Source organism: Lampetra planeri, chromosome 3 (genome assembly GCF_965212315.1).
Source record: "Lampetra planeri chromosome 3, kcLamPlan1.2.h2, whole genome shotgun sequence".
Classification (NCBI taxonomy): domain Eukaryota; kingdom Metazoa; phylum Chordata; class Hyperoartia; order Petromyzontiformes; family Petromyzontidae; genus Lampetra; species Lampetra planeri.
This window is the reverse complement of record NC_136109.1, coordinates 25,295,577-25,321,837: the sequence shown is the minus strand read 5'-3', so window position 1 is coordinate 25,321,837 and position 26,261 is coordinate 25,295,577. Positions and strand designations below refer to the sequence as shown.

Genomic DNA, 26,261 nt, shown 5'->3' with positions numbered 1-26,261 from the left:
CTACACATGTGTAGTGGGTTCCACGGAGGCACACACTTGAACTTGGAGGCAACACGCTTATTCTCACACCCCAACATTGGTAACTACATAAACGTACACAGGTCAACTACATCACAACTGGTAACTACACCACAACGGGGTAACTACATAACCGGGTCAGTCAGTAACACACTGCCTGACCCACGATGCCAAGCGTAAAGACCGAAGACCGAGGATCGAAGAGACGTAGCACCAACGGGTTCCATTCCAACAGACAGCCTGGATCGGCTCTCGGGACCTCCCTTTTATGCCCCTGAGCGTGGCCTGGCTCCGCCCTCGGCCACGCCCCCTTCTAGATCCTACTAGAAGGTTCTGGGCTATACATCACGTGTCCCTCTCGCCACCTTTTGGCCCCCCTCATTATCCTGCCCTGGTCACGTAGCCCTCTCGGGTTCACCCAAACTGTCACATCCTCAACTGCCTTCACTCTGTCACCAGAACCATGCCCCCTAGGGCCCCCTTCCATGCCATATGTACTCTAGTGCCAGAGCGATGCACAGTTGCACCCTTCTCTCAGTAACTGGCGCTAAACGCCGTAGTGACCCAATATCAGTCACTACACGTCTGCAGATGCTTCTAAAGCTTCGAGAAGTTATCTATCTCTCTCATATTTTTATTTCATCAGTTTGTTGCATCACATTCTTTCTCTCATCACTTTAGCTAATCACTTGCTCTCTCTCTCTCGCTCGATGCAGTCGTGTGGAGCTCCAGATGCGATTCCCGGATAGCCAAAATAGCAGATAGCAAGTTTGTGAATAACGAGGGAATTCTGAATGCAAAAAGTATGTTTTGAGCGACCCTGCACATCATCGTAAGTGGCAAACATTAATCATGGATGTGCATCAACAATTATTATATATTTAAATAACAGACGGTTCTGGTAAGGAGTTTAGTATGTGCATGAACAAATAGTTCATAATAGACTGTTGTGAGGAATGATAAAAACTGCATTCATTTCAATATAAGAGCTTTTAAATTGTTAATGCCATATTATCCGTTGTATGGACATACCGTATTTCCAATTATATTTGAAATTAATTCTGATTTGTTTATATATATTTGAGTCCTTGGTATTCTCCCCTTTCCCCAACCCGCATTGGCCGGTGAGGTGAAGTATGGTCAATTAACCACCTTAACCGGTGTGGCATGGGGAGGCATTCATATATTACATATATATTCTAAGCAATGGATTGACAAAGCACTGAAGTTATTATTTCATGTGGCGAATGGATGACAACTGCGGACGCAAAACGTGTGCTCACCACTGTGCCATGAACACGGTGACCTGAGTTTAGTTCTCCACCTGAGGACGGCTGCTTGCATTGTGGCCGAAACGTCGTGAGAATTATTTTATTATGTTTAATTTTTATTATTTTATTATGTTTTATTTTTATTATTTTATTATTTCCATTCTACGTGACTTTACCGAAAGAACCAAAAAGAAAAAAACAAATGTCATTAGAGCACCCGTCATTTCTGCTAGATTGTCAGTGAACGAGGAATAAGTCGGACAATGTGACTTTTTTGTTGACTATTTTCTGGCCATTCCATTGCTGATGTCTGCCAACTCGGGTTTCAAATTGTTATGCAAATAAATAAAGAGCATGGGTGAACATGATGTCTTGGCAGCTTTGTCAGGACATCACACGCTCACATTCATAGGAATGATTAGATGATCCAGTACGTTTATTGTTTGGAAATAATATTCTTAGGGTTAGAAGGATTGCCCCGTGATTGGATTCGGTGGACTCGGGGAGATCCCAAGACACAAAGGCTGGAGATAATATCAAAGAACTGTCTATTAAGAGAGGACAATAGATGACACATACAATGTTGTAGCGTTTATTTATTTATTTTGCATGACAAGTTTTATTTCAAACAGTGCTAGCACCATGATTTTACGTAAAGTACAGTGCAAAATAGTATGTCAGGAATACAAAAAAACATCTTTAAAAGAATTGCTTTGCGGATGCAATATACGCGTGTGAATGCAAAAGATTATTGGTGTTTGATAAAACTAAAACTAAAATATCCAGAGTAGATTGATAACAAGGCCTCAAGTATGTGAACGGAAAGTTTTAAAAAATGTAAAAAATGTTTAGTTGATTAAAATGATAAATGATGGTTGACATAAAAGTTTATTTTTTTAAACATCATCACTGGCATGAATATCACCAGATTAAAGTCATTACATTTAATTTGCATGCCATAATTACTTCAAAAGTGTGCATATATGTTTTTAAATACAAACCAATTAGGCCGTTGCAGTTACATAATTTAAATAAATGAAACATTATCTGTACGGGAATTAAAGCACACGGACAGAATAATTGCATTCTGTTGAAAAACACAGATTCCAAAAAGACATGTAATTTACAACGTCCTCATAGACACTATGACCAAGCATTTAAATGGCTGAATAGCACCAAAATATAAGTGGCCCTAAGGCTGATGATATTCACCTATAGAACAGAAGTTGGGAACCTATGGCTCTGCGTATTGAATAGTACCAGTGAATGTATTTCACGTGGCCAGGCCTACCACTGCGCAAAGGCCGCACAAACAATAATTATCCACCACTCCAAGGATTTTAGCCACACTAATCGGATGCTAGAGGGGCATATTTTTGACCCGGAAAAAGCAACAAGTTTCTATGCTTAGGTTTTTTCGGTAAAGTCACGTAGGTAAAAAAAAAATTAAAATTAATAAAAGTAAAATAAAAATAAAATAAAAATCACGACGTTTCGGAGGCAACACAAGCTTCCGTCTTCATACAGCTATTGATACAGCTATCGTGCTGTGACGGTTCCACCTGAAGACGGAGGCTTGTGTTGCCTCCGATACGTCGTGATTTTTATTTTATTTTTATTTTACTTTTATTAATTTTAATTTTTTTACCTACGTGACTTTACCGAAAAAACCTAAGAATATGAATCCTTGCATTCACGAAAGCTTCAAATCTAGAACAAGTTTCTAGTTTTAGCACGTTCAGCCGCTCTGTTGTCTTTCAAGATGTACCGTGCAGACACATTCGATGCATACAGTCCCAGCTGTTTGGTGCCAACTAATGTGCGGGCCCACCAAATGAGTTTGAAAGTCCTACTCTTAGTTTTTTGGGTAAAGTCACGTAGGTAAAAAAATGAGATTAAAATTTTAATTTTAAATGAAATTAGGTAAAAAAATGAAATTAAAATTTTAATTTTAAATGAAATTAAAATTTTAATTTTCTTTTTTTTATCTACGTGACTTTACCGAAAAAAGTCACGTAGGTAAAAAAAATTAAATAAAAATTTAAATTTCATTTTTTTTACCTACGTGACTTTACCGAAAAAACCAAGAGTTTGAATCCTTGCAGTCACGAAAGCTTCAAATCTAGAATTTGAAAGTCCTATTCGGCTCGCAGTAAGGACACGGTTCCACAATTCTCTGCTATAGAATGATTCTTGTTTAGGATATATAATTCCACTTGATCAGTGCTGGCCTGCCAGCGTCTTGCACAGCACACATCACATTCATGTCTACAAACGAAACAGTACCTTTGTACTATTTGTGCAATAGATGAACCTTCCCCCCCCCCGCGCCCACCAAAATAACAACCCCAAAACAGTAGCACAACGAATTATACATTATGTGCATAGCTTTTGCATTGACATATTTGAAAAGATTAAAGCGATTATAAGGTAATTAAAATGGTGACGAACAGAAAAACAAACGTGATGAGCAAAATAAAACAAATGTCAGTCATACTCTGCATGAAAGGCATTTGTTCACATATTTTACAAATTGCTATATTTTAGTTTCTCCTCACTTGGCAGTATTATGGTCCCTGCAATGTATGCATACATGCCCTAAGTATGAGCATGTTGTGTGTCTTGCATAGGTGCTAGCTAACAACACTTGCTCCAAGTCTCTGTAGCCCACACGGGGGATCTTTGTATGGGTGGATCAGTGGCGTCGTGGTGATTGCACTACGCTACGTACTCGGCAACCCGAGTTTGATTCCAGTCCATGGCCAGTATCAGTGGTGAATATCTAAAGCAATCCCCCCCCCCCCCTTAGTACATGAGCATATGACGTGATGCGCAAACATCACAGGGGGAGACAAAGACGGGCAGGTGTTGTTCTGACCACACAATCCTCCATTGCACTAACAGCACTTGCCCCAAATAGCCTATGTACGCTGTGTGAGGAACCTTTGTTTGTTTGTGGACGAGTGTATACACAGACACGTGTGCACGTCACTTATCTCCTTCAAGGCCACAAATGTTACCGCAGTCTTGACATCAACGCCTCCGGTCTGTGCTTCCCAGCAAAACAAATTGAGTAACCGCCACCAATGGGCCTGAAGAGAAAGCGACAATATTAAGGTGCAGCAAAAACGACAGAGCACTCAGCTCGGCACCCACCTCGGAAATCAAACGTCCCTGAGACCACACGGGAGAACTTTGACCTTCGAGAACAGTGAAGCGGCTCGGGAAGAGCGATCGTGTCTGTGTTTCGGATTTGGTGGTGGCGAATCGTGGGCTCCGGCCTTCGAGCAGGGAAACAAACTCAGCCCCAGGTGGTGTCAACTCGATACTCTGAATCGCAAAATGGTCAACATTCGTCAATCAGGCTGTGTGGCCTTAAATGGGAACTCTATAATAGGGCGATGTTTTGGACAATGGACCTTCGTCATAGCGCGTAAAACATGGCACAGGTTCTATGAAGAAGGACCATCGCCTGAAGCATTACCCATTATTTATTTGTTCCTTTTAGGGCAACAGTGTTATTGACGAATGTGTTTAGGTTTTTTTTTATTGCATTTGTGCTTCTATACCACCAAATAATTTTGTTAATTCAATAATTGGAATTTGTAGGAAGTGGCCTCAGAGCGTTTTCCCCAGCAGATTGGCTCCACTAATCGATGCAGCTTCCTCAAGAGTTCCCATCTGGTGTAAATCCAGCACCGGTGCATTCTTAATCCTTGTTCCTGCTTCTAATTACTGTAGTTAATTAAACTCCTTCCTGCATTGGGGGTGTAATGAGTCGATGAATCATGCAGATTCAGGGCATGATTTGAATCAAGAAGGTATAATTTTTGTATCTCGTTTTTTACGGTCTCGTTTGTATTGTTTTTCAATTATAATTTTTATGACGTTTGTAGAGTTTTGTTCACACCATTTGCCGAATTGAGATATTAGATTATAATTTCAAGGTAATTAGCATAAACCAAATGAACATTAATTCTTATGTGCACAATTTCTCATGGAACGTGAGCCTTAGGAATCGATACTAATCTATGTAGTTTCACTCCCATAATCCACACGTTTCGCATGAGAATTATTATGCTCACAGCAAGCACCCTCTCTCCTCTCAGACTAAAGTTACAATGTCACCAGCTGTTGGATTTTTTTTAAAGCCAGACTGGTGACTGGCCAATGTCTCGGTTGTCACAGTTTTTCAGCTTCACGTTATTCATCTTGTGTTTTGACAGATTATAAACTGTTCTATTTGATGTTATCTTTCTCGTCTGGTATGCAGGATGCCGTCAGTTCAATCCCGACCCTGGCGCCTGCTGTATTTTTTTAGTTTTACGTGTTCTCACTGTGGTCGCGTGGATTTTCTTCTCTGGGTCCTCTGTTTTTTCACTCCACATTTAGAAACATGCATTTAGATTTTTTTGACTGATATAAATTTGCACATAAGCCACTTCGTTGAGCTATCATTTGGGACCAGGTTGCTTCTGAAAAAGAACAAATAGCTCAATGGGCATTACCTCGTAAAATAAAAATAGTTTATTTGCTACTTATTCATTTATTTTCAGTAATATGCTTACCTTAACGATACTTTACACTCCTAGCGGGGGTTGTTGTTGTATATGTCTGAGCCGCCCCCTACGAGACATCTATGGCAAAAAGGAGTTTCATAGCTCATCGGATTTCTCCAGGATAAATAAAGATTCTGATTATATTTTGACGGGAATAGTTAGTTTGTGTCATCGCTAAAAACAAAACCCAAATAACACCCGGTATGATATAAGGGAGCCACTGGAACTGTTTTAAAATCTGGATTTAAAATTAATTTCTCGAGAACTGCATTTTGTGTTTAGTATTGTTGTCCCGCCCCCGCACCTCCGATTAGTGCGGTCGGCTAACGTACGGTGCGAAAGAAGTTCAACGTACGTACTCACTGCTAGCACGCTCGCCGTAGTTCGTTGTTGAAATTAACAGCTAGACTGCGAGGATGCACCGTGGAGGAATGGGCTTGGCTTCTGTGGTTGTCTTAATCTGTCGGCAGAAGAGGCTGCATCGTGCATGACAAGCAGGTGGCATTGCTTTAAACCTACGAATAATATTCCGGGTGCAGTGAAATCCGCCCACACCGGGTTTTCTTTTTGCTCTATGGAAAAATTAAATGAACTCAAACGTGTATTTAGACACTGAGGAAACAATTAAATGTTACATGCTGGTGCACACTAATATTGTTTGTTTGGCCCCCTTCCATCGAGGGTCACTGTTGATTAATGTTACGAGCTTTGAGACCACAATGATATTAGGCAGATTCCGCTGAAAATTAATTAATGGTATCACTGTATGTTGTGTTTCAGCAATAAGCAGTGTTTTTTTTTAAAGCAAACCAATTTATTTCGCCTGATTGTTATAGACTTGAAAAACAAACTCAATGTGACGGTTTAAAAAAAAAGAGGTCATCGTTGTTTGAATGCAAATGAATACCTACCAAACCGTGAAATAAATATGGTGCATTGTTCCACTGCATTTATCATATAATGGATATGCAAAGCAATGTCTGGATGTGCACAAACTGTTAATAAACACTTCTGAGGTTGCTTTTATGATTGCTTACTGCTAACGCTCTTTGCAATTGACGACAATGCATCGGTGCACTTGTATAATCGTGAAGCTATAAAAAAAAAACCAATAAAACAGCTTGCCAGTACGATTAGAGTACACACCATACGGTGTGCTCTTTTGTACGCAATATGTTTGTGATGATTGCCAAATCCCGACGATGTAAATTCAAAGGTCCCCCATGTGTACAACGCGATGTGCACCCGTGTGGCGGCACTGCCTGACTGTGCGCCTTCCTTCCAGCGTGACGAGCGGCGTTCCGCAACGAGCAGCCATCCAATGGAATTGATCGACTTTTGACTAAATCGATTGATCGATTCAAACTAACATCTCAACCGGCAGCGAATAGCGAGTGCCGGTGGACTGTGAGTGAGCGGCTCGCTTGTGGAGGAGGAGGTTTGCATGCAATGTGTCCAGAGGTCTCATTTCCAATTTATCCGAACGTCCAGGAGCACTAGTAAGAAGGCCCTCTGCGGGCCAGCGATCGTTCGTTTGATAAGATTACCGAATTTGACTATCGACTGCGTTGGTAGTCACATCATCATCATCATCGAACCGATATTTAATTGCAAAAAGTCAAGTTGAAAAATTAACAACAAATTGGCCAACACTAGCTTAGGAGATGCTTGTGTACATGCTGATGGAGGACACGTAGATTTTGATACGTACACACACACTGCTCCATCATCATCACCACCACCACCACCACCGGTGTCAAACCGTGCCCATTGCCACCCTCGGGGAGGGCTCCCCGCCGGCGTCTCCGTGCGGGCCGGCGACCGCGAACCGGCGGCACGTCCTGCAGCACTCAGAGCGCCCGCCCGGCACGACGCAGCCCCCGGTGGTCGCGAGCAGCCCGCAGTACACGGGCGGCATCGTGTCCTCGTGGCACGCGGACTCTGCGCACAAAACGTCCCGTTACGCGGGGCCCGTTGAAAGTTCACATTTTTATTACGCCCTTTTATTTTTCGATTTAAAGCTTTCGTGACTGCAGGGATTCATGTTCTTGGTTCTTTCGGTAAAGTCACGTAGAAGGGAAATAATGGAAATTAAACGTTACAAAAATTCTCACGACGTTTCGGCCACAACGCAAGCAGCCGTTCTCAGGTGAAGAACAGAGCTATCGGAAAGACAGCATCCTCATGAACACTGCTAAGCTTGGCAGCGTTTTAAAAAAAAAGTATTTTTAAATATTACTTGTTTTTGAAGGACGGGAATACCGTACACACTTTCCTGGTTTTTCATTTTTGGGCTAGCCATTGAACTCTTGGGCTGGCCATCGAACAAAGGCGGTTGCCGCATCGCGCGCTTTCAGATGCGCTTCTGCGGCCGTCTGGAGCGCTCTTCCTTCCGATATTAGGAAGCCATTGCGGAGCTGTGCACTTTAAAACCTCGTTTGAAAACTAATTTCTCTAGAACTGCTTTTTGTGTTTACTTTGTTGTCCTTCCCATCCACCTACGACAAGCGTGATCGGCTACGTACGGCGCGAAAGAAGTTCAACATACATGCGTACTGTACGGACAATGGGGTTGCCACCTCGAAAAGTACAAAAGAGATGTCATGGGAAAGAGAATAACGCACGACACCGGAAGATGGAAGAACGACATGCCAGTGCATTGTCTTGAGTGGTGAATCATGATGCAACTGACAATGTGGGGACTTTCAGTGTTCTGGGAAGACTTGAGAGATTTTCGTATTAAAATCAAGCTCTGTAGATTTAAGTTATTTTTAAATTTGGAAGCAATACAAGGGACGTGATTTACACCCCTCAGCGTTGGCCTCGGTTCATCATTATTACCGTCACCAGAGAAGAAATGTAACGTGAGCAATTGATGTTTTGACACACGCCTTTGGCACCGTTTACAATACCTGTGCTGCATGCATTCACCAGAGGAAAATCTATTTTGGCTCTCTGATTTAAAGGGCGGGATGGGTGGGCACATTGCCTGAGGAATTCGACTATTGCATTCTTTTTTGGGGGAGTGTTGTTGACGAATGTGTTGGAATGTTTTTGTCATTTGTGCTCGTGCTGACGCGACATCGCACTATGATTTGTGCTGTATACGGGTCATTACAACTTCATCATAAACCATGAAAACGATGAGGGGAAGCAGATGATTTCACCTGCTTTACATTCACAAGCGGAGAAAAATAAAGGCATTACAGAGAAAGCTGTCAAAAGATAGGGATTTTGAAAGACAAAGGGGCCTTGTAAATGCGTATAATCTGTCCGTGATGACGAATTTACAAGCGGCAAATTTTTTTTTGGCAGTGTGACTCATTGCTACTCTCCAGAGCGTCTGTACCTCTCTTCGACCGTAATTTTTTCAAGAGCAATTTACTTTCTCATTATCGACTCAATTGTATTTAATGTATTACCTTTATGCAGTTTTCATGAGAAATATTGCACGCTCGGGGAACGTATATGTCATATATATATAAAATGGTTATAAAAACATCGCGTGATTTTTTTTTTTCATGAGCGTAAAACCATTAGAGAAGCAGCAGAATAACGTTTTTGCGGCTGATGTGGTTGTGCGTGCTCGGGACTCAGCTTTAACTGAGTACCTGATGTGATGTACAAATTTCGCCACTCGGGAGACAAAGGCAGCCGTGCATGGTGATGGCCACCCACCCCCTTATGTACCGTGCTGGCCTTCAGAGGTGGTCACTCACAACATTTTCCCCAACAGGCTATATCGGGGAGCTTTGTATTTATAGGTGCATGCATGCTGTGTGACTGAATTGTTTTGGACTTGCATTTGCCATATTCGTATTGTGAATCAGAAAATGATTTAACAGCTCACACGCAGAATTATATTGCAACTTTTGCAATATCCATGTGAATTTAAAAACCAAACAAGTAATTTGCATACCTAAAGTATAAACACATGATCGAATAACTTAACAAACAAGGCTGTAACTTTGGACTCAAGATAAATATAAGTTAAATAAAAATTATACACGACTAGTGTTGAGAAACAATGATTTGTTGGAGGGATACAACTGTAAAACATAGCAAATTACGTAAGCCTAGATGAAACAAAAAGAGAAACGAGTTGGATGGACAGCTTTTGGAAAATTGATTGGCAAGAGTTAGATGGATTGTGGCATCGCAGGACTGTGAGTGATGGAAATTCCTTCCTGTAGCAGTGGATAAAAATTTACCGATGATCGTGACCACGATGATGACGATGCCATCCATACATTGAGTATTTCATTGAGCTCCTGAATACAATTGGAGTTACAATACTTTTTCAAAGGGTCATGCTACATCGAAATGTTTGGCCATTTCCATTAACGAGCGGCTTTCACGTGGGAGAAACGTGGGAGTACCCAGATAAAACCCACACACATACACACGCGAGCGGATAACACTCAAACCTCCACGTAGATTGAATTAACGGACCCAATAGATGCCAATTATTTTGTGGACTGAGCCCATTGTGCCAACCTGCCATCTCATAGCCCACAGACTTGAACTTGTTTTTCTAGCAAGAAGCAATGCCTACACAGTCACCCGTATATCTATTTATTTCCCAAAAGAATGAGGCTTGGTGCTTGGACATTGTTGCATCGTACTCTTTGTTTTTTTCGTCACGTAGGTAAAAAAAACCCCAAAGAGTATGAATCCTTGCAGTCACGAATCCTTGCAGTCACGAAAACTTCAAATCTAGAATTGTTGCATCGCTTTGTTCTTCCAGGTATCCCACAAAGTATGCTGACATATGTATGTAGATTTTAAGTTTTCGTGACTGCAGGGATCCATACTCTTTGGTTCCTTCGGTAAAGTCACGTAGGTAGAAAATTAAATTAAAGAAATTAAATCACATAAAATATATTTTATTTTATACCTACGTGACTTTACTGAAAGAACCAAAGAATATGTATGTAGGTTCAACGTCTTTCTTACCATACGTAGGCCACCGTGCTCATCCGAGGTGCGGGGGCAGGGACAACAAACTAAACACAAACATTTAATAACTCGGGCCCATGCGATTGGCAATAGCCACGCCACTGGTCTCGACGGAGCGACGCGACGCGATAATCGATGCACGTCTCTCCAGAGTGCAGGTGCAGCCAGGATTGGTCTCATCGGCCGCGTGTGCGAACCCATTGACTCTCCGTTCTGTCACTTTGACCGAACTGGGCAGTCATTGTTTAGATGTTACAGCCGTCAATGCTGCCCATGGAACATGCCATTGTTGTGCTTGAGCACTCTGTGTCTATTAATACACGGTTGCTCGTATGCCAATTTTAAATCGCCTTTTGCAACTTCATTCTATTGTTCCATTTGTGCCAGGGTCCCACCGTGCACAGCTCAATCTCCAAAACACTCAAGTCAGTCAACATCTCTGCCCACTCTCACCGGTCTGAATAAAGGCCATTACACCGAAAGTTTTATTTTTTACGTATTCTTTTTGTGCGCTTGAGTGCCACTTCAAACAGTAAATGTACACGTGTTTTAATATAAATGTACGTTGGCAAATGGTGCTTAATGTCTCAGCCAAACAACTTCCCGAAAGGAAATCTGACAGTCGACAGCAGGACATTTTTTTCCTCTCGCTCTTATTAGAGCTCACGAACATACCGTTCCAATTCATCTCCCCTGCACAAATGTGCACGTTGCCGCAAAGTTCGCTGGGTCAGCCGGGTACTTTCCGACGTTGCGTGTGGTTCGGCCACCACCAAGATGAATGAACGCACGACGCGCAGAATGAGACTTGCTGCTGTCGCCTCCATCATTACCAGCTGCAACTGCAACCCAGAGGGCCCCTCCGTGAACACAGCCTGGCTTCGGACCAAGAGTAGCAGCGCTCACCGCACCACCCGTGGGAATTGTACTTATCAGTGAGTGGCCAGGAATTGCAAATGCTACGGGGCAAAGAGAGAGAGAGAGAGACCCGCTGACAACGATAGCAAATGCTGTGAGAGCTCCTCTCCGATGTGTTTCACGGTCGTGTCGCGTGTCGTTCGGCACGTGTTCTGATGATTCGCTCCACGGTTACGGGAGGCGTCTTCGAGAACTAAATCAGAACCGACTGAGTCAGGATGTGAATGGACCAACGGAGTCGTTTCGTTCCAGAGGATGCTTGCCCCGTGCGTGCAGTGACATCAAAATCTAAATCTTTATTTATCCTGGATAAATCCGATGAGCTATGAAGCTCTTTTTCACAGTAGGGGTGGGTCAAAAAGTTAAAGTAACAAACAATACAAACAAAAACGGTTGGAGTGCAACGTATAGGAAAGGTAATCAAATCACTAAAAATAAATACGGAAAATAAATAAAGTCTATGAGTACAAATTGCAAAAGCATGTCAATTCCTGACGATGTTTCAACAATAAATACAAGGATGGGCAAGGCAGCAAAACTAACAACAGTCCCAGACATCACGCCGCACAACATGCGGTGCAGCCCAAAAACACATCAGAGAGCTGTAGAGCACAACCGCACGGAAATGTACGCAGTAGCAGTAATATACAACGTTCCTAAAGTACTCATACGCCCTCCTGGAATGTTATTTCTACCTGTTATCACATTTTTTGTGCAATTTCAATTCCAGATATAGAGAATATAGTACGAAGTTCTACCGTTGCTTCGAAGTACTGCATTGAAAATGATTGCGAGTCCATTTGCCCGAGTGTAAATATTTCACAGGATTTGTGCTTTTCATGCCCACATTGATACTGACAATATGTTTTTCAAGTCATGAAAATACATTTTTTTTTGCAGTTCTGTAATCATTGCTTTTTACTGAAGCTACATTATAACAATTTCCCAAATAGAAAAAAACAGCAATTACATTTGCATGTTCTGTTATTTCCCATCCCTCTGCAGTCAGAATTGACCAAAGGCCCAATGAATTACATTTTAAAGTTAAATATGTAAGCATCGATGTTGCTATCTGTTGTATTCTTGTCATCAATACATCTTGGAGTCAATTTTGAACCATAAATCACATTTATGTTCCAACGATTTATCAATTGCATTTATAATACTTGCACACATCAGATATGCCAGAATTATTTTTTCTATGTAACTTGTGTCATATCCAAACGTTTATAATAAACTCTCATCTGCTGCTTTTGATGCAATGATTTACAGGAATTGGACAGAGAGGTCATGCTGTAGCTCACAATTAGGCAGGCAGTGAACCTCACTTTGAGGTTTGTAATTCCAGGTTATATGAGTGGGTTAGTAATTAATAGCATGAATAGAAAAGCTGTTGCAATGTTTAATTAACTAAGTATGTCTGCTGAACTTCTTTCGCACTGTACACAGCCAACCATGCTAATCGGAGGTGTTGGCCAAAAAACAAGAAACTTAACAAAAAAAGCAGTTCTGAAACAATTAGTTTTCAATCTCGTCCATAGCTCCAGTGGCTTCCTAAAATCGGAAAGGAAGAGCGTTCCAGAAAACTAGTTGGCTGCTGCCAGACCTGTGATCCTTGTGAGGCCGATTCAATTTATTCGCTGGAAAAGCCCGAGGTTCACTGCCCGCTTGGCTTGAAGCCAAGTCATCGCAGTATTAAGATGAAATGTATTTTAGTCCATTGGCTTCTCGGCCATTCATACCCGAGTTATCCAGCAGCATTTATTTTGAGCAACGTAAACCTTTGGCCGAAGTTTTGCTCTTGTGGTGCTCGTCAGCAGTCGCATGTGCTAAACAAATTCAAATGTTATTGGGAAGTGCCATCTCCGTCACAGTTTGGATACAGTAGATGCTTGTAGTCCACGGATATTAGTGGTGGGATGTGTAGGAAATCTAACCTATTGAACAAGAAATTTCATATTTGGACACTCTGTAAAATCAACTTGCACTTGTTTTATATCTCTGTAATCTGAATAGCATACGACTGATGATGTGTGCTTGTGTGTTTTGTGTGTTGGTGTGGATGCTGTTCTGGCCTCAGGAGATGCTCAATGATATCACTTGGCCCTGCAAGAGGGCACTTGTCAAAAACACCCACTAAAGAACAAACATCTTCCATTTAACCATATAGAACGTAAGGACAATTGCTGTTAACAAGCGCCTATTAAGGCTGGCACGGAGCAACACAACACCTGCCTGGCCTTGTTTCTTTCCCCGAGTGGAAATGTTAACCATACAATGCCAAGCATCGATTTTAGGCTGAGTTGACCCAGGTCACGCACAGGATTAATTAAAATCACAATTACAATGGGCATTGTGTTTGGCCACGAATCAAAAGGTGGATAAGTCATAGGAAGTTGCAGCACGACGCATACGAGCTGGCTTGGCACAACCCCCGAGGGCCTGTCCATCACACGCTGGAAAATCACCACGTGCACGCAAATGAGAAAACTGGCAGGGGACGTCCTGTAACATCCAGCAGACTCCAATCCCTCCCTGCGCTCCCCGTAACTGCACACGCCACGGACAGAGCCTTCACACTAATGATACAAATGAAGACATTTTAACGCGATAAAATTTTTTTACCTTAAATGAAATTCAACAAGGATGGGTGTGACTTTAGGCAAATCAGCCAAATGTATTTCCACTCTCCAACACTCGCACTCTTGAGAACCACAACCCAATTATTTACAATTAGGCACGGCATCCGTTCTGCTTTTGAAAATGATAACTCATTGTTTCCCCTCCATCATTACCGTGCGCGGACATCTAATCGGTCAGCTTTTATTCATGCTTGCGATGTTTTTCTCCCCATGATAGTGAAATGTGCCAGCGGTTTAAATACAGCGACGTGACAAATCGTCTGCCACCGAATAAATGTAAACCAAGTGTCAATGTTTATCAACATTTCTACAATTACCTCTTTAAGGTCAAGTCACATTCGTGGCTCTAATCAATACATCAGCGGCGCGCTGAAACTCACACTCAATCACATCGGAACGCCTTGAAGGACAATTTAGGAAGGGTTGCCAGTAACGTTGGAATTGTTCGCGCTCGGGACCCACCTTGTGAGCGAATGAAACACAGGGAGAACGTCCACCTAATGGGATGTCCGAGGTTCTACAAAGCTGTACAATGAACACCATTGGAACCTCCTTTGCCAGTAGCAAAATATGATAATTCGGTTTTTACCCTTTTATCTGGCAACAAAACGGACACCTTTTTTACAAGGAGTCTAGGCTAGTCTAGGCTCTAGAAAAAGCTGTCTTGGGTGTGGACCAATCAATTTCAAGGATATTGCATACATTATCAGAGTTGTGTTTTTTTGCATTCCGACCGCAGGTATTGTGGTCAATGCAAACACGACTCCTTGTAAAAAAAAAGGTGTCAGTTTTGTTGCCAGATAAAAGGGTAAAACCCCAATTATCTGTACAATGAAGTTATTTTAATCATCATCGTCACAATCCATGGGCAGATAGCCCCGAGGAATCCACTGCACACATTGTCGTTTGTTTCCACTTGCCTCTGACTTGTGCCAATATGCGCACCGATCTCATATGTCGTCAAGCCGTTCTCTGTTTGGTCTTCATCGCTTTTCTTGTTCCTTCCATTTTGTCCGAACAACACACTTTTCATTTCCCTGTTGTTGTCAATCCAACGTATGTGTCCACATCATCAGAGTCTTCTTCTTCTACGTGCAACCTTTTACTTCCCTCTACGGCGGTCACTCTTTGGGTCAGGTATGTTTAAAACATACATTATTTAGTGACGTGGAAAAATGAAACAACTGCAAAATAAACTCCACGAGAAGTGATGGATAATAAACATTAGGGGGGGGGGGAGGTGTGGGGTGGTGGTGGGTGGGGGGCAATGGCACGGTGGTTATCACGCTACGCTACGACCACAACACCAACGTCAGTGGCGAGTGATACCTGGACCGGGCGTGCCAACCATTACTGGCCAGGATGGTGAAGTATGGTAAAAAAACCCAAGAGCAACACTACATTGGGGAGGCTTTCATATGAGAGTAGATTGACAGAGGGCCATTTATTTAGTGCATATATTTTTAAAAAATCTTATATTAACGTATGTACATGGAGCTTCTCTCGCACCGTACATATCTAACCATGCTCATCGATTTTAACGATAAAACTGTTAAAAAGGTCATGATACCACCTCAATTCAGAGAGGTGTTTCGAGAATAAAGTATACAAAAAATGTCCTGCTCGGTCACATGACGGGTAAGAGACTGACGTTTGCAGCATTAGGTTATCTTTGCCAATTACATCGCAATGTTTGCCATCGGGATCATGTCACGATGCAATAAACATCATTTCAGAACTCCTTCAGTCAGAAGCACATCGCCTCGTGTCAGCATGAGACGACGGCGCTTGGAAGATGTCACCACGGGACGATGTCAGATCTCACTCCGTCACCAGGCATCTCTCAGGCAACACGAGAAAGCAATCCGGCGCTGTCGTGTCGGCCGAGAGATGCCTGGTGCAATCCCGTGAGTCAATGCGGCCTGCCTGTGGGCAGTAACGTTTCTGCCCACAGGCAGGTGCATTGGAATGACGTGAAGACAACACGCGATTATTCGTTTGCAGTTTTACTGACGATCAAGTTGAGGCCATCAACCTGCTGCACTTGATACTGGTAGGAACCTCCTGGTTACACCAGCCCACAGGGGATTATTGTGTCCGTCGTGCAGGGAGGGGCTGGGTGGGGAGGGAGGGGCTGGGTGGGGAGGGGAGGGTGGGAAGGGGCTGAGTGGGGCTGGGTGGGGAGGGTGGGGCTGGGTGGGGTGGGGCTGGGTGGGGGGTGGGGCTGGGTGGGGAGGAACTGGTCACCCCGTGGTGCCCTTATAAAACTCAACGTTTAACCTACTCACGCCGGCTTGTGCCCGCCCTCACAGTCGGGTATATTTGCGGAATACACCACGCCGCCGTTGACCCTGGCCATTGACCGAGCAACCCAACGTGTTCCTACCAGCAGCTCCCTCCGCAGGAATGTGTTCATGAGCGGCTGCCCCGATTTGAACCCGGCACGTGAGCAGTGCTGGCTCAGCTGTGCTCTCTCTCTCACCCGGCTATTATGATCCCACACAGCCGCCTACAGCACCTCCAGCACTGGGCTCTTACGTTAATAGAGTTTGAGACAACAATGTATCGACCAAAAGGCAGAGTATTGCGCAAAATTGTCGATGGATTTAAAATTGCGTGTAATAATTCAAAACCCCAGCAAAGTGTGTGGCAGGCAGTGGCTTCCCCTTTGCCGTCGCTGTGAATGTGCGAAAATGAGACAAATAGAGGTGAATCAAAATAAGCGTCGTCGCAATGACGAGTAAAACATTCCAAATTATATATTGCACATGCTCGTTCGATGACGTCTTTAGGTTTCGTCCAATTATCTGTCCTTTGTGAGGCGTGGGTGGAGAGGTGTGCGTGGGAAATTGTGAATATTCATGATTCTCCCAGAGAAGAGATAGTTCTCCGAGATTCTCTGTCAACATGCGACGGCAAAAAAACAAAAAAAAAACTCTGGGGCAAATCTACGCGTCTTTTAAATATGAAAACAATCATTGCATTGCATTCAATTCCGGTACGCTTACATTGGCTGCATGTTTATGTTTATGCGTCCCTTTTCAAGGGAGCGCAGCCTCTTCGTGTCTCTCATAATTAGGCAGGAATCAGCACTGATGAGCATCCAATTTTTCTCAAGATCTACAAGAGCCAAAATAACAGCTCGCAGATGAACAACCACGTGCCGTTACTTTTGTCTACACACTGGGCCTGGCAAATCCATGAATGTAAACAAAGTGTAAATACCACACGTGGCAGATTGAGATTTCAAGCACCCAATTTGTCGGAACGTTCAGTGCTGATTTGTCCTCTTTAAACGGTGATTACATAATAAAGCACAGGTGTTAACATTTCTTCCGCAGCACATTCTAATGATACAAATCACTTACGCGAGCACGCCAGTGTAGGCACTTTCCTCGAGGGGGTGGGCACACAACTGCCCAGCCACCAACTCTGCCAGCCATCTAAGCCTCAGCGTCTACAAACTATAAACTAACCTCTGTATCATTTCACCAGGTAAGTCCCACTGAGCTACGTACAGTGAGGGAAAAAAGTATTTGATCCCCTGCTGATTTTGTACGTTTGCCCACTGACAACGAAATGATCAGTCTATAATTTTAATGGTAGGTTTATTTGAACAGTGAGAGACAGAATAAAAACAAAAAAATCCAGAAAAACGCACGTCTAAAATGTTATAATTTGATTTGTATTTTAATGAGGGAAATAAGTATTTGACCCCTCTGCAAAACATGACTTAGTACTTGGTGGCAAAACCCTTGTTGGCAATCACAGAGGTCAGACGTTTCTTGTAGTTGGCCACCAGGTTTGCACACATCTCAGGAGGGATTTTATCCCACTCCTCTTTGCAGATCTTCTCCAAGTCATTAAGGTTTCGAGGCTGACGTTTGGCAACTCGAACCTTCAGCTCCCTCCGCAGATTTTCTATGGGATTAAGGTCCGGAAACTGGCTAGGCCACGCTCTTTTTCAGAAGCCACCTGACCATCACAAATGATAGCTCAACGAAGTGGCTTAGCATGTGGACATTTAGAGCAGCAGCCAAAAGGTCTAGACGCACGTTGATGATAAATGTGGAGGGAAAAACCGGAGGACCTGGATAAAAATCCATGCGACCATGGGGAGAAAATGCAAACTCCAAATATACAGGCGTCAGGGTCGGGATCAAACCACGCCCTTTTGTGGCAGGGGAGGTAGTTAACATCTCGCCACCGTGGCGAAAATGTTAACTGCGTGTGTACTGTGTGTACTGAACACAGTGTGAGGCTTTCCCCCCACAGAACAAACAAATTATTTATACATCAGAACGCTGCCACACCCGTCGCTGTCGTGCAAGAGTTGTAAGTTGACCGTTTCGTCACAGGGAGCTGCACTCTTAAGATGACCACAGTTCACCATCAGAGAGCGATTTGCGGCTACATGGAGCTGCCATAAATTGTGATCAATTTGCTCATGCGTCAATGCATCCCTGTCCTTCACTGACAATTGTCAGTCGTCAGTCGTGCAACGAGACGGCTTTCTCGGTCACCATTTATAAAGATGTAATTGTCGAGTCATTTAAGATGAATTCAGGACATTGGATTGTCACTGTGAAATGTGCAAGATACATATATGTTGAAGCTTTCGTGACTGCAGGAATCCATACCCTTTGGTTCTTTCGGTAAAGTCACGTAGGTAGAAAAATAATAGATCTATTATTCTATCCACGTGACTTTACCGAAAGAACCAAAGAGTATACATATATGCATGTATGTTGAACGTCTTCCGCACCGTACGTAGCCAACCGTGCCTAAGCCTCATCTTAAGCCTCATCTTAGGGTTATTTTTAAATGGTGTAGGTATCACGTGTGCAGGCGGTGCAACTGCCCCAGGGCTGCCCACAGGCTCGACAGGCCTATGAGCTAGGCTACAAAGAGCGGCAAAGGTGAACAAAGAGGGGGCACGCTTTCATTCCTTCCATCTGAGGGCCATGCCGTGTGTTTAGTTTCCCCTGCACCACCGATTAGCATGGTTGGCGGTGCACAGTGTGAAACAATTTCAACATTCATACATGCTACACCACAAGTGTATACATCTAAACTAATACAGTCGATGTACAATTGTGGCTCGTACAAGTTGACAAAAAAAGAATCTGCACTCATTGGTCTTTTGGGTTTGCAAATCTTATTTCCCTTAAGAGAACACAGGCCAGCTTCATTGCAACACTTTACAGTGCACTTTTGATACTTTCAATGATATCATCTCCTCCCAGATGGCCGCAACAATGAACTGAATAATTCACTTTTTTCATACACTTAATAAGCCCATGTTCAACAAAAGCCTATTTTCGGGGCAAATGAGATTCTGTCAGTGATTGAGCTTATCCAGGACACCACCTCATTTCATTAGAGGGGGGGGAGTGCAATTTATCTAACACACAAAATATATCCCACTGACCAGGTATCGTGTCGCAGGCGTGCGTGCCGCAGGCTCGGATCGTCTCCGGACGCGGCAGAGTTCCGCACCGCGTCCCGTTTCCTCCTTGCTGCTGCGTCGCCACAATCACACACTGCACCATCCGCTGCTGAACCCCTCCATCGCAGGAGACGCTGCACTGCAATAAAAAAAAAACATAAAACATAAACGAATCAGGAACGCTGCTTGGTTCTTTCGGTAAAGTCACGTAGAAGGGAAATAATAAAATAATAAAATAAAACATAATAAAATAATTCTCATAACGTTTCGGCCACAACGCAAGCAGCTGTCCTCAGGTGAAGAACAGGGCTGTCGGAAAGACAGCGTCTGAATGGTGTCTTTCCGACAGACCTCTACTTACGAACTAACATGTACGTATGTCCAGTTGCAGCTGTTCAGGCCGAGAGTTCGTAAGTTCAACCGCCGCACAATATATGGTGGTTGTGGCATCTACATTTGCAGAACATGAAGAGCCAGTGGCATCTACATCTACAGGAGATTATACAACTTTTAAAGACATTCTCCGTGTTTAGTGTATATGCCCGCACAACATGATTGGAATCGACAGGAGTAAAGATGGACTTACGAACAAATTCACTTCCGAAAAGACCTCTGGAACGTAACCCGTTCATAAGTAGAGGAGTCCCTGTATTGTATAGTATTTAACCAACATCATAACCCATATCCCACATACATTATTTAATGCATATTTACAATCTGTGCCAATACATTTTTAATACTTCGATTTGCCTTTCAGCTTGGATGGGAAATTTAGCAGATTACATTTGTGAACGCGTAACCCCGCGTGTAAATGTGTGCTGCTGTGTGGACCGGGCAAAACGACCCCAACGGCTCTCGGCAAAACTCAAAAGAGAAACTCATCCAGTTAACCATCTACTGCACACGCGCAAAAAAAACTCAACACATCCGTCAATAGCACTCCGCACTCAGGCTCTCTTGACAAAACGCTCGCGGGTCTCTCAACAGACGGATGCCTCAAGCGCCAACGACACGGCACCGGCATCTCTCGCAGCGCAATCGAGAAAATCGAGTCAGCATGGCGAAGAGGGCAGATGAAGCACAGAAGCATTTACAGCCACCACATATCGTTGCTCCATGAACCGCCTTCAAGTGCCATTTGTCTTCTGCACTTAGCGACCTCTCTTAACCACTTTGGTTAAACTCACGCGGTTGGATGGCCAATGCCCTTTGACGTGCGAAGATTGATCCGAGACACCCTATATATATATATTTTACTCCCCTGCGCCAGAGCTCACCTCTCCCCACCGCCCGACCATCCACTCGAGACACGGTTGCGGATTGCAGGGGCGGAGGGCATTGGGGGGGAGCTTGGGCCTTGCGTCGCCGTCATCGTCACACCGACGTCCCGGGGGGCACGTCACCGACCTGTGCTGCCATCCTCCGCCGCACTCCCGCGAGCACTGGGCCACGGGAGCGGAGAAAAGCGAGGGAAGGCGTAGCGTTGCTTAAGCAAAAGAAGACACGGGTGCTAAAAAAAAAATTAATCACGTCCTTCGGCAACAGACCCGCCGAGATAATGCATCAGCTTTGTAAAGTGAGATCGTAAGAGACGAAACAAGCAAGCTTGGGATCGAACACAAGAGGTAAGAAAAAACAAAGCAGTGACCACAATAAACTAATGTACGTTTCATAGGATACACCCACTTCAAATTCAATATCCACCGACACAAGAATAATTCCTCTTCCCAAACAATTCCGGCGCAACCGCAGGGTGCCGCTTGATCAGTACACAGTACACAGTTAACATCTCGGCAAGATGGCGAGATGTCGGGATTGAACCCACAAGGTCCTGTATACTAGGTGAGATAGTTAACATCTCGCCACTGTGGCACCCCAAACAAACCACTGTGCCCCTGTTAAACCCCTGCACAGCTTTTACTAATACAGCATCCACAGGATGACAGGCAGATGGACAGACAGACAAAAACAACAGAAACAGCAAAGACAAAACTCGTTAAAAAAAATCAATGGTGGAAAATCCAAATCCATACTTGGCTCCAATTGCCGGTGCTCCACTCGGGGCAGGGATGTGAGTTGCAGGCGAGGCTGATGGGTGGCGTGTATCCCCGTGAGTGGCAGTGGAACGGACGCAAGGCCCGGCCGGGCTTGTGCGCATCCACGCACTGCACCACACGCATCTTCACCCCGCCGTCGCCGCACTCCTCCGAGCACTGCGCTTCGATCGAGACCAAGATACCGTCAAGACCAAAGCGGTTGATGCCACCGCACCGCACCTCGCCGAAGCTTTCTACCCCATGCCATATGCCGCCGTGGCTTAAGACTCCCCGCAGAATAGATTTAAGAATCCATCGCCACGTGACCATGTCATCAGTTCACGTGCAGGCACTGCATAGATTTTTGCATTGCAACCATTGTAAAAAGGCGGCGGTGGCTCAGAGAAGGCCTTCATCCAGCAGTGGATTGATCATGGATGATGATGATGATGATTTTCATTTCTTGGCCACCTCGCAGCCCAACTCTACAATACCTGCTTTTCTCAGAAAGTCTCCCATCTAAGTACTAAACTAGGCTCAATCTTTTACGTGTGTGTATATATATATTGAACTTCTATGGCGCCGTACGTAGCCAACCATGCTAATCGGAGGTGCGGGAAATGTCGATTAGCCTCCAAGACCGGATGAGACTTTCCACCACTGGGGCTCAAGGCTGCCAATTTCATTGAGCACCAAGCAAAAAACACCATGCGCATGCGGATATATTAAAAAAAATCAGAGCTGCACAAAATGACCCATGCTTTGGGCATCTTGGCACACTGTGACACATTTTCCTCTCCACAAACCCTTATGAGAGCACCGCGTTTGTTACGACATTTGTTTTGCTCGTGAATAACTGTGCTGAGACAGTAAACTCACATCACTTTAGGACCTTGTTAAACCTTGGGTGGCCGCCCACATTCATAGCCATGATCTCAGTGGTGCTGGCTCAAGAGTCTCTAATGAGAAGGATTGTAACAATTCACCACCACCCCCCACCCCAAAGATTAGATGAATTGTAACTCTTCACGGTCGTGATTCGATTTGATAACTGACTGTTCTGTTCCATCCTTTTATCATGTCGTTTTGCACGACTCGCCTTGCTCCAGTTGCCCGCGATCCAAACGGCACAGGGGCGAACGTGGCAGCGGCGTGCCGGCTCCGGCCGCTTGGCAGCGTCGCAATCGTCGAGCCGGCCAGAGCTGCACCGCACGGCTCTCCACATGGCTCCCAGCCCGCAGCTCACGGAGCACTGAGCGAGACGCAGGGAAGCAGCAGCAGCAACAGCAATAGGCCTTTGCAATGTAGGCTCCACAAACACAGCTTCATTCAGCAATATAGTATACAAGATAACTGGAGATTTGGGGGATCTTAACACTTTAAAATAAAAATGTATATCGTTTATGCATTCGATCCATCTGTCTGTTGTACGACGGCAAAATCAACTCTTGTAAACGTGATCCAATATGAACAAAACATTACTGTAGCGTTATATTTCTATGAGGGCACTGAAATCTGGCCAGAATTATCAAAGGATTTTCTTAAACTTGGAGATATAAACTGGAGCACAAAGGACATTTTCCATATGTGCAAACGCAATTTGCCCTAACAGATGCTCTATCAGCTTTCGTACCATTGATTAAGTATTTTTGAGGACAAATGCATATTGGAAAGCATAAACCGTGCATGATTTTTCTGAACTTGTTTTAATGTCAATATAATGAACTATAATAAAACTACTGTGCTTTTCAGGCTGCTGTTTAACTGCTACCAATTATCTAGGAATAGAAATTGTCACTCTCACTAATCTCACGCTATTGCACAAATAACTACACTCAACATATTATTTAGTGGAGTTTGTTGTCAAATATATTGGAAGTCTGAAATGAATGTAACAAAAATAAATGATCTAAAAGCCCCTAAAGTCCTTGAAATGAATTTTAAAAATACTCGTGCAAAAATTAAATTTGAAAAATATGGAAATACGTTATTCCTTTGAGATGTAATGTGTTTCTTATCTTGTACTCTGGAAACGCATACTTAAAATTGTGTTTTTTCCCCTCTACACCAATTGCATAAAAGCCAATATCTTTTTCACTAGTTGCGGGAAATATTTCACTCTTGACAATATAGTTCGTAACAAAAAAACACACACGCGCGTGTTGTTTTTACCTCACTCCAGACACCAACGAACCAGTGTCCAGGCAAACCAGGACTTTCGTTTGCACGATTGGACATCTCAAACGAGGAGGTAGCAGAATGTTGCTTGGTGGCCAAGGGCGACGTTGTGGATGTGATAAATTCATCCGAGTCCATTTCCATCCACCAGTCTCTTTCTGGAGGACTAGAATCACCATCAATTTGATCAATGTCAGTGCCATCACCACCACCACCCTCATCATCATCATAGCCAATGATGTCATCAAATATACTTTTTTGGTTTAAAGAATCTTTAGTTGCACCAACATCCACACTTGCGTTAGTGAGCGTGACTTTATCGAAGTCTTCCGCTGGTTCCTTGGGCCCCACTGCGAGACGTGAATTTGACCTTTCTGTTGTGGGGGTTTCATCTGTGCTCTCATCGTCCACGCTCTCTGCCATCGGCATGGCGCCCGGTGCTTCGATTTGTCCGGGGATTTGTGATGCAGCTGACCTGAAACTGTTGCCGTCAGGCGCCGATGTGGCCACATCGTGCAGCCCTGCCACTGTCGTGGCTTCTTTCCCTGTACTCTTAACGGCAACGCTTCGAGAAACGTCAAGGGCTGGTAGCCGTTTACTTCTGGCTATCGGTGTGCCGTTCGGTAACGCCATCTCAAAGGTGTGTGCGCCTGAGCTTTTCTCTGCCGTGGTTTGAGTGGGCGATGCTGGAAGGTAACCATGGGAATGCATGCGGCTGGGGCTCTCTAATAAAGTCTTCGCAGTGGCAGAGTCACTGAATTGGGACTGAGCGGTATATTCATCGTTAATAATACGGACGGTAGAGCTTGTTTTTTGGGATTTTCGCGCTACATTTGTCACTATGTCGGGCGGCGCAGTTCCAGATGCTCCGAGCCTTTCTTCCAAGATGAACATATCATCCGGAGTGCTGCTGATAATGAACTGCTCCTGAAAACCATTTCTCTGGTTTCGCTCTAAGTGGTCTGGCTTGGGAACAGGACCAGAATCCCCAGTGGGTGATACGGCTTCATCTCTCAACAGCATTAATGGCGCATCTGACTGGAAGCCTTTCAACGGTGTCAACTGCAAGGCCGTGCCGGCCCCGGGTCCGTTCTTATAAAAGTCTTTGATGAGCAGATCTTCGTGAAAACCAATGAAGTTGTAGTCATAATCGAAGAGGTCCACCAGCATGTTGTTCTTAAACTTGTTTTTCCCAATTCCCTTTTGATGCTGGTGGTAAAGCCTTCCTTTGATGGAGTTGTCGCCCTTGTCTCCCGAAGACTCCGGTTCGGCAGAAGGCAGCTGGTTCCTCTCGTGAATTTCCCCCGACCCATGACCCTGGCCGGTGCTCACCGGTTTGCCGAAACTATCGAGGGGTCCGCCGTTGCCACTGGGCAGCAGCTGGTCTAGTGGTGGGACAAAATGTGGGCGCGGTTGCAGCTCGTTGGACATGTCCCGATGACGCCCTTTGACGCCATGCTTTGGCACGCTTTGGTGCCTGTCACTGGCGGGTGGGCACTCGGTGAGATTGCATTCTTCCATAGCGGCAGGCCGGGCCTTGCCCTCGCAGGCTGTCCTGTTTCGGCGATTGTCGCAGTAGATGGCACGTGTCCTGTGGCCCCCACCGCAGGACACGGAGCACTGGGGGGAGACAAACACAGAGGTTGGCGTCACCGATTTTTCACCTTTGTTAAAAATGGGTCATGTGACCTTTTGTGCCATTTATCACTTTTCGTTTACAGAAAATAAATGTGTCGATGAAAGTAACAATGATAACCCTGGTGTATATGCAGTGTCGTTGATAAAGGAGGAATCTTTCGGTGAAATGTAACAATTTGGGTTTCTGAATACAACTAAAAATATTTAACAAATTCGCACGTTTATGGCACCAGGAACAATTTAGAGTTATTTTAATAATAACCATTGTGGTTGGAAGTAAAAATGAATTTTAATCAAGAGAGATTAACGTTTTTATAAATGCGTACATGATTAAAAATGGTTATTAAAAATGGCACATTCCCTCTCAGAGATTTCATCAGCATTCATTAGCACAGTCAATAATTATATTTGCCTCCCTATTTGCCTCCCCGGCGTACACATTCACAGTTCAGTGAGAGATTGGGAGAGGCAGAGGCTGGGTAGCTCATGGAGCTCAGCCTAGAGCACAGAGCCCTGCATCTTCATCTGAACATAGCTGACCTAATAAAAACATCCACCTCGAAGATGGAGCGATGAAATCAGTTCGTCTGCAT

The 26,261-nt window shown here is 44.2% G+C and overlaps 1 protein-coding gene across 1 annotated transcript in view; it reads right to left on the bottom strand.

Moving 5' to 3' along the window:
* Nucleotides 1-1,875: 1,875 nt before the first annotated feature.
* Nucleotides 1,876-26,261, bottom strand: part of LOC144717142 (A disintegrin and metalloproteinase with thrombospondin motifs 7-like) — a 94,462-nt gene continuing 70,076 nt past the window's right edge. The window contains exons 19-24 of the mRNA XM_078592452.1: nucleotides 24,025-25,650; nucleotides 22,957-23,104; nucleotides 21,850-22,034; nucleotides 21,094-21,258; nucleotides 19,799-19,955; nucleotides 1,876-7,789 (exon numbers count right to left, since the gene is read on the bottom strand). Of these exons, the coding sequence (XP_078448578.1) occupies nucleotides 7,605-7,789; nucleotides 19,799-19,955; nucleotides 21,094-21,258; nucleotides 21,850-22,034; nucleotides 22,957-23,104; nucleotides 24,025-25,650 (2,466 nt within the window). The 3' untranslated portion in view covers nucleotides 1,876-7,604. The remainder of the gene's footprint in view (nucleotides 7,790-19,798; nucleotides 19,956-21,093; nucleotides 21,259-21,849; nucleotides 22,035-22,956; nucleotides 23,105-24,024; nucleotides 25,651-26,261) is intronic.